The sequence below is a fragment of the Asterias rubens genome, chromosome 21 (genome assembly GCF_902459465.1).
Source record: "Asterias rubens chromosome 21, eAstRub1.3, whole genome shotgun sequence".
Lineage (NCBI taxonomy): Eukaryota > Metazoa > Echinodermata > Asteroidea > Forcipulatida > Asteriidae > Asterias > Asterias rubens.
Genome location: NC_047082.1, coordinates 9,930,746 through 9,942,811, shown reverse-complemented (window position 1 = coordinate 9,942,811; position 12,066 = coordinate 9,930,746). Strand labels below are relative to the sequence as shown.

The following is a 12,066-nucleotide window of genomic DNA, read 5'->3' as shown; positions in this document are numbered from 1 at the left end:
TGAAAGTGTATGTTAAACCTTTGAACATCATAAATGAGTGTCCTGTTTCAAAAAAGAAGAGGAAGAAAAAAGACCCCAAATTGAGTCTGAGAAAGTCTTCAAGCAAGGAGCCTTTCTCTGGCATCTGAAAGGACATGATTCAAAGCAAGAATGTTTTTTCTTTCATAATTCTCTTGTAAATTTGATGACCAATTGAGCCCAAAAAATTCACAGGCTTGTTATTTTACACAAAATATGTTGGGATACACCAAGCGAAGATACTGGTCCTTGATGACATCTACCAAGAGAAGCAAGGAACTTAAAGGAACACGTTGCCTTGGATCGGACGAGTTGGTCTATAAAAAGCGTTTGCAACCGTTTGTTATAAAATGCATATGCCATTTATGGGAGTCAAAAATTTGACTCCCATAAATGGCCGACCGTGTTAGTCCACGAGGTAAAAGGAAAACCGTGCAATTTCGAGGCATGTTTGTGTGGATCATTGTATTCTACTTTCAAAACCTCTTTCTAACCATATGCATTTCATAACAAACGGTTACAAACGCTTTTCACAGACCAACTCGACCGATACAAGGCAACGTGTTCCTTTAACCATTATTGCTTCTTGTATAAGAATAAAACAAAATTGACATTTCAAATCAATTCAAAATCAAAAACAGATTGTCTGAGAGGGTTCCCTTATACCTCTAGAAGTTTGAAACTCCTTGCTTGATGATCGTCTTGAGGAGGTTCAGGGATGTCCATGATGATTGAGTAACGAGTCCCAAGAATCTTGATGTCTATGGTTGATTCTAACGGGGTAACAGTCGGCGGTCTTAATCGGTATGCAACGGTGAAGTTAAGAAACCCTCCATATGAAGACACCTAGTGCGTAGAGAGAAAAAAATGCATCTCAGTGAAAATCTAAGTAAAACAGAGACAAAAATAGAAAATTAATTGGTGGATCAAATTTTTTGAGTGCCGGTAAACTTTTCAAAATATCCTTCGTCAGTTCTCAGACACCTATAAAAAGTGATAACATATATAAGCAACTAAAATTATGCTTAGCTCAACATTTTTACAAGAACTGTTAAACAAAACTAAATCTTCACACAGTAAAATTCACAACAAAGTAAATTATCGTATATTTGGTTTGCAGTAACACAATGTGTATATCTTCTTGCTAGGTAGATTCTTGTGAGATCTTGTCTTGTGTATGTTCTACCGCAGAGTAGATTTTTCGGAGAGCAAATTATGTGAAATATAATGATATATGATAATATTCAAAATGTGATACTTATAAAATTTGAAGAAACTAGGTCAAGGTCATTTCGATGAGCAAAATAAAAAATAAAACAAAGTGTTTCAAGAATCTTACCTTGTTCCCAATGAAAGCAATGGGTAGATTCCAATATAGTTCCTGTACGTTGAGAGTAATAAAAGCTTCTGTAGCGTTGAGATCAACACGCTCCGTGGTGAACGTCACTCCTCGTTGTGTAGGAACACTGTGAAATACATCGCTGACGGAAAAGTCATTGGTTCGAGAAGACATCCGTAGCTGTTTAAAGATAATAATAAATATTTCTTATAAAGCGTGTTTTATACAACAATTTGTATTCATAAATACCTTAGACAGTTTATCCATTCTGATTGGTCGAGAGGGCATCACGTGGGGGTGTTTGAACGGATGATATAACACCAGTAAAAAGTGTTGAAACATGTGCGTGACACGCGAGCTTGCAATGTGCTTATAAGACAGTTTCTTCATTCCTATTGGTCGAGAGCAACGGCTGGAACAGTTGTGCCACGTCACGCGATACGTGCGACGCACACAGCAATCTCCTTATAAGGAGTTGTTTACTCGAGGGCCTTACCATTTCATAGCTTGAGGGGTGTTGTGTTGAAAGAAATCATTGAACAATTATAATTTTTGCATTTATTTTACATTTTGACCAAAAAGTGTTGATGTTTTTTGACCGAAAAGGTATTTATGAATGGGAATCAAAGTGTGTTGAATCGGTTTTCAACTAGTGGTTTAAACCCGCAGATAATTAACCTCGACTTCGTCTCGGTAAAATTATCAAGCACCAGGCCTCGGCGGGTTTAAACCACTAGTTGAAAACCTCTTCACCACACATTAATGTGCTTTAGTCTAGTATTGTAATCTTTCTCAGCTCCCTGGGGACCATACATCAATATTAACACCTAACTCTCCCAAATGAAGAGAGTTGCACTTTAGGCCGCTTTTGGTTAAGTTTTTCACATCTAAATTGCTAAACCTTAGAAAACTCCTGGGATAGTAAAATGCATTTTGAGAAATTAATCACTTTGAAATACTGCAGTTATGGAAAAAGATTTCACTTTTTATCCCCCAAAATGTTAATCTGAGATACATGACAACAAGTAAATGTTTCTCAGATTGAGTATTCCAATGGCAGATTTTTTGTCCTGTGTCGTGACATAATCACTCCAGATTTTCGGTGACATCTCAAAAACACGACCACCTTTTAAATGAGGTTTACACAGGTTATTTTTACAGGTACAATTTATTTATTGCATTTCTCTACCAAGGTCTGCCCAAACACTTTAAACAAGTTTCAGTGAGGCCCTACTTTTTTTCTAACAAACTAATCTTTGTTTGTAGTATTGTTAATGGTTTCATTTAGGTAACCGCTGGTCTGGCCTAATTTTATAATTATTTGTTTTGGGCTTTAATTGGGGAATATATAAGTTTTTGTTTTCTTGTAATGCTTTTCATTTTGCTGTTTAGCGCTTTGAGGAATGCCAATTCGTATTGCGCTAAATAAATAAATACGGTTTTGTTATTATTACTATTATTTATCATAAAGAGCGCAGAGAGGTATATGACCTGTTTCCTGACGTAGTTAGTTTGTCGGCAGTCATCAGTGATTCCAAAGCAGAAGCAGCTAGTGCAGCCTTCAGATAACGCCGGCTGCAGACTAAAACTGTTGGCTTGACACTTGTCACATTTCCTCCCCCTCACATTGGCCTGGGAAAAAAATACAAAAAATAAACCACAAGAGAAACTGGCTGGGGAAAGAAATGTTGTCAGAAGTTAAATGTTCAACCTCCAAAAAGTTAAATTGGTTACAATTCCTGTTAGGAAGTGAAAAAAAAAAAAAGAATAAACACAAATTTGATTTGATTAAAGGTTGAACAAAGAAAAGTAGACTAGGGCAGGATTTGAACCACTAACCTCAAAATTATTATCTTTGTCAATATCTCTATTTGAGGGTGCCACTTTGAAAACCGTTAGATGCAGTGTAGCCAGGGATCACACATACATTTATGATACAACCTGGGAAGCCGCAGCCAAGGGATAACCTTAAGGGGACGCATTTGTGGAGGTTGTTTGTTCAAATCTCGCTCAAATAAACCATTCTTTGTTCCACCCCATTTCATTATAATCATTAGAAATAAAAGAACAAGATAAATAATTGGTGAGGTTCCCCCCTTCCCCCCTCACCCTTCCCCGATTCAAACAAGTATCAAGTTTCGAGAGCTCAATACAGGTCCTTACCTTGCAGACACATTGGCCATCATCAGCGCAGGAACACATTCCATTCTGGCAGGATGCAGGGTCCCGTCCTATCCCATCACATTTACAGCGTTTACAGCGCGGGTAATCGCGATAGCCAAACGGACACTCGTCACACTTCTGTCCGACAAACTTCTTCATGCAGCTAGTTTACCAAACAAAACAAAAACAAATCAAAAACTTTTGAGCTTATCTCTCATATTCAAAGTTCAAAAAAGTAGGTTTTGTTCTGGCTCTGAGAAACTTGAGTGTTTGCAATGCATATTGAAGGACTAAATATATGTGCTTATCTCTAATATTCAAAGTCACCACCAGTACTTTAAAGTTTACTTGAATGTCCCCACGAAGTCAATATTTATAATAATGTTCATGTTTCTATCATCCTAAATCGAGCCCATGTGAGGAACGGCTGCCCAGGCGTGAGCCTGTGTCTTCTAGTCAATTGTTATGATATAGTGTTAGTTATAAATCTATTGTGTACTTTCTATGGTATTTTATTGTTAATTACTGAAAATGTTGTCCATCCATTTTTGGCGATTGTGCTGTGGATGTTGTTTGAAATAAATAAATAGAATAAAATAAATTAGAACTGTGTTTGTACCTGCATTGACCATTAGTCGGATCACATTGAGATGCTGATGAACCTGCTGTACTACAGTTACACGGCTGATAAACAAAACAAAAACATATCATTAGTTTTTGTTCAACTTAACAGACAAATCAAATGAAAATGATTAAATAATAGTTTCCAATTACAGGGATATCACTACAAATCAAGCCCATTCAACAGACACTTTTTCTTAGAGGGGGGTATGGTCTGCACAATTTGAAAATAAACTTGAAACCGCTTAATGCATTGATTGATGTCATCCAACGGGGTTTTAATCATCCTGGCCATATTTCCAAAAAGCATTTTCCCCCTTTTTTCCCCCTTACTTCCAGCCCTTCCTTGGTTTCATTTTTTTTTTTCAAGCCTACTCTGCAAGCAAAAAATGATCAATATGTGTGCACAGTCTTAATTTTGGTACTTCCATATATTTAAATGTATTTTTTATTTTTTATGCAAAAAAAATGTCAGACAATCCCTGCCCTATCTTGCTGGCCCCCTCCCCGCCCCTGGCGCCTGCCCCCTCCCCCGCCCCTGCCCCTGCCCTGTTTAATAGGGTTAGGAACAGCATCACCAACATACCTTGCATCCTGTGTATATATCATAACCCCAGTGGTCTTGATCACACCTCTCGCACTGCTGACCTACAGTATTAGGTGGGCAGGTGCACTGACCAGTAATGGAGTTACACCATTTACTGCCCAATTGACACTCACAAGCTGTGTGGAAGAAGAACAAAACAAAGAAATAATCAATTTATTCTCCATTAAACTCCATCAATCGCCATTGCTCATTTCAGACATTTTGAGAAACACCCGTTTCAGACAGGTTCTCAAGAGTCGTGCCAAACCAAATTCTGAATTAAGTACATGAAAAGTTTGACGTCTGAAACAGTTAGGAGTGACTGGACGCGCTAGAAGTCCAAAGACCGACTGTTGCAGTCGTTCAAAACGACTCTGGAGCTCCTTGGTTTCAGATGTCGAACTTGTAAATGTTATGTTAAGTTCACCTGTCTGGAACAAAAAGTTATTTGGGTCGACCTAGAGTCGCTCCTAATCTATTTGGTTTGGTGAGACTTTGGCGTGCCTGTCTGTTCTACTTTGGATGGAAGGAAAAGACGTAGGTTCCGTGTGTTTAGCGAAGTAAAATAACCCAGTACACGCTAGGTAAGAAAGGGGTTCACTACAATGTCTCAAGATTATAATCCAGAAAATAAAATCAGCTGTTGCAAACAACTTACCAACCAAATGGACCGAGGGTATAAATGCAAAAAAATAGTTAAGATTATAATTCCAAAAATAAGGGGGAACATGTTAAATGTGATTAATTCAATATGATTGTATGTAAAAGCAAACAGGTTGACTCTATCTTCACTTACCCTGGCATCCTGTCTGACTGAAGTTCCAGAAACCAAACTCACACTCGCTGCATCGCATTCCCGTTACGCCCGGCTTACATCGACACTGTCCGCTGATGACATCACAATACTTATCCAATGAGCCGACGGGATTGCAGTCACATGTCTGGCAGCCCAGTGTGGACTCCAGATTCCAGTAACCTCGCTATATGAGGGTAAAATGAAACAAGAAATTCAACTGAAGATCTTTGTATGAAAACGGTAATTATTCTAAATATATAATGGTGATTCCACTGATTTTGTTTGATCAGTCGATTGCTATGTAAAAAAACAATTGTCAAAAGTGAATATGGCTATATGACTTGTGCTTTCCATCAACAAACTTTAAAAATCACCAATTTGTTTAATGCATCAATCTCAAATTGTTTTAATATTTATTTGAATATGATAAAAAAAATTCACAATGTTGACACTTAAAGGCAGTGGCCACTATTGGTAATTACTCAAAATAACTATCAGCATAAAACCTCATTTGGTAACGAGTAATGGGGAGAGGTTGATAGTATAAAACATTGTGAGAAACGGCTCCCTCTGAAGTGACGTAGTTTTCGAGAAAGAAGTAATTTTCTACGAATTGGATTTCGAGACCTCAAGTTTAGAATTTGAGGTCTCCAAATCAAGCATCGAAAGCACACAACTTCGTGTGACAAGGGTGTTTTTCTTTCTGAGTTATCTCGCAACTCCGACGACCAATCAAGCTCAAATTATCACAGGTTTGTTATTTTATGCATATGTCGAGATACACCAAGTGAGAAGACTGGTCTTTGACAATTACCAATAGTGTCCACTGTCTTTAACGAACTTATAATGTGAATTTTTACAGATGTATTTGCAATTGTTTGTACAGAAAAAAATGTGCAAAACTTTGTAAAAAGTTAACATTTTTGTCGCTTAAAATACTCAATTTGGAGGGGGTAATCTATTCACCAAGTAAGTTGACATCAAGACTTTAGTAATAATAACCTGGAATAATATAAATTATAGAAATATCAGAGCCTAGAAAAATAAACCCAGTTTAAAAATGCTCCTTCTTAAAAAACGAGATATATGATAAACTGATTTTGGCATTTAATTCTTGAAGAACTTTTCGGTAATAAGAACTGTTGTATATGTGGTTTGCGGGATATCTACTTGCCAGGTAGATTAAGTTCTTTAGAGAACTTGTCTTGCTATTCATTCAACTGCTGAGAAGTAGATTTTTTGGAATTCAGTTCTAAAAAGAACTGCCTTGCATATGAACTCTGGCCGGAAGGTTGGAAATCTTAAAGGCAGTGGACACTTTTGGTAATTGTCAAAGACTAGCCTTCACAGTTGGTGTATCTCAACATATACATAAAATAACAAACCGATGAAACTTTGAGCTCAATTGGTCATCGAACTTGCGAGATATGAATGAAAGAAAAAAACACCCTTGTCACACGAAGGTGTGTGCGTTTAGATAGTTGCTTTCGAGACCTCAAGTTCTAAATCTGAGGTCTCGAAATCAAATTCAAGGAAAATTACTTCTCTCTCGGAAACTATGGCACTTCAGAGGGAGCCGTTTCTCACAATGTTTTATACCATCAACCTCTCCCCATTACTCGTCACCAAGAAAGGTTTTATGCTAATAATTATTTTGAGTAATTACCAATAGTGTCCACTGCCTTTAAGAAATCAAAGGTAACATATATTGGTTTACTTACAGCACACTGATCACACGGAATTCCAATTACGTTGGCCTTGCAGTCACATTGTCCAGTTTCACGGTCGCAGTATGAAGTGAATGCTCCTAAACTATCACAGTAGCAAGCTATGGGATATTCAGTCACACAGAAAAATAAATAATTTTAACGGGGGTAACAATTGTTTTAAGTGAAAAAAAGGCAACTCAATTTTCCTGTATTTTTTATTTTGGCCAGAACAAAAAACCAATTCAGCAAGTTATGTAGCCTGAATGATTGATTTATTATATTGAAAAAATAAAAATAAAAACAGAAGACGATCAGAGCATACTGATCGAAACGTCGAGTTAATCCAACGGTTCTTTTCAGAACCACCCCAACTCATTGAGAGATTGTTATTACATGGTGTTACTGCAAACTTTTCTATATCTTACTTCCACCATGCAAAGTTTCAAATCCTACTTAAAAATAAAATCGTATAACTTATATTGTCTCTTTTGTCTTGGAGATTGAAAAAAAGCACAAGGGTTTGATCCTTTATGCTCCCTTTCTTTCAAATTTCATTCACATACAAAACAAAATGCACAAAAAATACCTTGACAGTTCTTCGCCACCACAGCATCCCCAAAGAAGCCATCTCGGCAATATTCGCAGCGGAATCCCGTCGTATCGTCAATACATATCAAGCATTCACCGGTAAACGTGTTACAGCTACCAGGGATGTCCGGATTGATGTTATTGTTACAGTAAGATGCACAAGGTTGACAAACTCCTCCCACTTCCAGAGGGTTACCATAGTGACCGTCAGCACATCTTAGAACGGGGAAGAAAACAGAGACGTTGTTCAAAGGGAATCAGGCTTGTGGAAAGCGTGAATTAATTCTAAATAATATTTTGTGCTGAGTAAGTTTTTCAGAATTTGGGTGACTTCTCATTTCTAAAATTTTAACTTTTACTGTGGCGGAAAGTACGGAAATCGCCAAGACTACTACTTTCACTTTCTGGATTGAGGGGACTTCTCGTTATAACTCAATTGGTCTAAACATTTTGAATAGCTATAGAAACATTCATAAGCCCTTAAAATTTATACTTTGTGGATCAAATGGACCTCTCATCATTAACTTCTTAATTGGTCTCAACAATTTTGACTAAATAAAAAAAACACATTCATAAGCCCTTGAAATCTATACCCCTTACCGCTCACATCTTGGGCCTGTGAATGCAACTGGGCAATCCTCGCATACATAGCCAAAGTTGATATCAAACACACAGCTAGGGCTGAAACTGGAAAAGAAATTAAGCCAATACGACAAAGTTGGAGAAAAACATATGACTCATCAAACATGAGAAACTTATTTAGGATTATAGGCACTAAATGTAAACGCGCATTGAGACGGTTATTGTGAAAGGCGCTTTATAAGAATTTGTTACTATTATTATTATAATTATTTTGACTGCTGGTTTATAGACAGCAGCAACAATACAGAAAATGCCTTAGAAGTGATCGATCTATAGACGATGTGACCTCTGACGTCACTCGAAAACCATAACATGATTCGCGCACATACCGCCGGGCAAAACCTTGTTGTTTTGTCAGCCAGCTAGAAAGTGTATGCAATCTTACCATGACTACGCGTCTTTTTGCCCAGCGGAACATGTCGCACACAGTGTTTTGTCAACAGAGGGCGGTTTGAATGTAAACATAGATCACATCGTCTATACACCAGGGCCAAATTTCATAAAGCTGTTAAGCAGAAGATTCTGCTTAGCAACTTTCTTGGGTAAGCAAGAAATGACTGGGGTATCACTCGCAGCAGTGGAAACTGTTTGGTCTTCTGGCTGGTAACATATTTTTGCTAAGCAAAATTTGTTGTGCTAAGCAAGTTTTTATGCTTAAGGGTTGACATAGCATCTTTAATTTTGTTATCATACATAAACCTACTTATTTTTTGGATTGAGGAGCGGACATGCACATTGCCGACAGTCAGTTGACGTTCCCTGGAGTGGGAAACCATAGAATCCAGCGGCGCAGAACTCACAGTGGGGTCCCGTCGTATTGTGCTGACAATCCTACCAAGAAATACCAATAGTATAGAAGTCATTAACTCATCCAAAATAATTTCATTTCATTTAATTTATTCTATGTTGTTTGAAGAAAATGTTTTACTTTCGGGGTCTTTATGGTGAATAGATTGGCGATTCTCTCAATGATCACCAAGACAGCTTTTTGTTGTTGCCTTCTATTTTCTGCAGATGTTGCCCTTTTTCACGTTCGATAATTAATTTACTCTCTCTTTTGGTTAAATCTTCCCTTTCCCCAATCCCACCCCTTTAAGTTCCTTCATCATCTCTTGCTTTTTCTGTGAGCTTTCTACCTCTCTCTTGACTGCTGAAAACATAACGTGATAAATAATTTCTTAGGTTGGTTTGTATGACCTGTGTTTTGAAAACTAGATGATAGGAAAAAGGCAACTCATCTAAAATAAATCATTCATAATCTGTGTCTTATCTGCCGAAAATGTTGCAAAGCTGTTGTACTCTTTTTTCTGAGGTGACATTTTGTTTTGTAAGGCATACATTGATAAAAATCTGTATCAACACGTTTTGTTTGCTTAGTCTGCACTAAAGACAAATATTATCTGTGTAATCTGTCAGGTTTTTATATCCTCTCCAATAAAAACCTGATCTCTATCAACAATGTTATGATTAGTAGAATTGGAACACTTTATGACAAAGTCTGAACTAGTGATAAGTTTGATTACTTTATTGCTCTATAAATGTTTACATTTGTTAATCATTCGGATATGTACTGTGGATATTAAAGGAACACGTTGCCTTGGATCGGACGAGTTGGTCTTTGAAAAGCGTTTGTAACCGTTTGTTATAAAATGCATGGTTGGTAACATGTTTTAAAAGTAGAATACAATGATCTACACAAATATGCCTTGAAGTTGCATGGTTTTCCTTATGCTTTTTTAACAAACACGGTCGGCCATTTATGGGAGTCAAAAATTTGAATCCCATAAATGGCCGACAGTGTTAGTCGACGAGGTAAATAAAGTATATCAAAATTGGTTACAAACACTTTTCAAAGACCAACTTGACCGATCTAAGGCAACGTGTTCCTTTAACAAGCTCTCTCAGACGGAAGTATTGAAAGTATGTCAGGGTTCATGAAGATAGGGCAGTTTCAGAAATCTTCTTATGCATTTAGTTAATGCCATTTCATTAGGATATTTCTCTTCAAATTTTTTTCAAAAATTTGTATGCAATAGTTTTTGGTTCTTTTTCTTTGCCCCTGACAAAGCTAAAAGCAACCCTGCGTTACAAAGAAGAATAAAAAAAAATAAGAAAAAATAAGATGAAAATATATCAGGGGAGCTGAACTAAGGAATTGGTGTTCCTCTTAAAGCCATCGGACACTTTCGAGGTACAGAAAAAAAATTTAAAAGTTCACAGATTTACAAATTACTTACAGGGTTTACAGAAGGTAGTGGTGAAAGACTTCTCTTGAAATATTATTCAATGAAATGCTTTACTTTTTGAGAAAACAGTAAAACAATATCAATTCTCGTTAGCGAGAATTACGGATTTATTTTAAACACATGTCATGACACAGCGAAACGCGCGGAAACAAAAGTGGGTTTTCCCGTTATTTTCTCCCAACTCCGATGAACGATTGAGCCTAAATTCGCACAGGTTTATTATTTTGTATATAAGTTGTGATACGCGAAGTGTGGGCCTTGGACAATACTGTTTACTGAAAGGGTCCAATGGCTTTAAAACAGTCTAGATTGTAGAATGGAGGGAAACATGCACCAGGCTTACCGCCGAATTCTGCGCTTACGATCACAATTCCCCGCTTATGTGCAAGCGCCGATTTCTGCGCTAGCCTTGTAAGCGTCGAATGCCTATTAACGCGGAGTACGCACGCGCAGAAGCCAAAATTCGCCGCTAACCCGTGAAATACGCTTGCCGTTAGCACATAATTCCCTGCTTCCGTAAGCGCCGATTCTGCGCTTACGGTAAGCAGAGCCATGAAATTGGGCCCTGATCATGATAGAAATTTAACGATTGAAGCAAGCAAGTACTTACAAAACATTCTCCGTTGAAATCGCTGCACTCTGTAGCGTGGTTGTTGCATTGGCAAGGCTCACATGCACCGTTCAAGAGTACGCTGTTTACACGACGGTGTCCAACAACACAGGTCTTTAAATTAAAACAGAGAAAAAGAAATTAAGTTGGAAGGTAGAAAGGGAGTTATGTGTTCAACGGAAAAAAGAAGTTGACTTTTAATAGAGAAAATATTTTGGCAGGGCTCTATCTATTGAAAATTTACTGTGAATCTTAAAATGGAAATTGCCCATAAAGCCAAATTTTAACATTTCTGTTGAGCTTGCAAAAAAACATACATAAAGATAGTATACTGTTAATAGTGTAAAACATTGTGAGAAATGGCTCCCTCTGAAGTAATGTAGTTTTGGAGAAAGGGGTAATTTCTCACTCGGTTATTTAACATATGTATCTGAAAGCACACAAATTTGTGCAACAAGGGTGTTTTTTCTTCCTTTATTCTCTTATTACTTTGATGATCAAATGTTCACAGGTTTATTATTTGATGCATATGTTTAGATACACCAAGTGAGAAGACTGGTCTTTGACAATTACCATTAGTGTCCACACTGTCTTTAAACTTGTTATGGAGCGAATATATTTGTAACGTCTTACCTCACATGAGAGTCCTTCATAGGATGCTGGGCACTGACATCGTTCAATGCTGGTGAAGACACCCGGATCCGTAGCTGCCTCAGATGCGATTTCTAGAGACACGTCACTCAATCTA

General features: G+C 37.4%; 1 protein-coding gene across 1 annotated transcript in view; it reads right to left on the bottom strand.

Annotated features, from left to right (window-relative positions):
• The window catches only part of LOC117304814 (laminin subunit alpha-2-like), a 97,218-nt gene that overhangs the window by 66,824 nt on the left and 18,328 nt on the right, over nt 1-12,066 (bottom strand). Inside the window, exons 14-26 of the mRNA XM_033789427.1 lie at nt 11,952-12,063; nt 11,319-11,432; nt 9,166-9,293; nt 8,421-8,507; nt 7,819-8,036; nt 7,245-7,351; nt 5,524-5,707; nt 4,728-4,864; nt 4,140-4,204; nt 3,521-3,683; nt 2,849-2,989; nt 1,358-1,537; nt 685-864 (exon numbers count right to left, since the gene is read on the bottom strand). Coding sequence (XP_033645318.1) covers nt 685-864; nt 1,358-1,537; nt 2,849-2,989; nt 3,521-3,683; nt 4,140-4,204; nt 4,728-4,864; nt 5,524-5,707; nt 7,245-7,351; nt 7,819-8,036; nt 8,421-8,507; nt 9,166-9,293; nt 11,319-11,432; nt 11,952-12,063 — 1,816 coding nt within the window. The remainder of the gene's footprint in view (nt 1-684; nt 865-1,357; nt 1,538-2,848; nt 2,990-3,520; nt 3,684-4,139; nt 4,205-4,727; nt 4,865-5,523; nt 5,708-7,244; nt 7,352-7,818; nt 8,037-8,420; nt 8,508-9,165; nt 9,294-11,318; nt 11,433-11,951; nt 12,064-12,066) is intronic.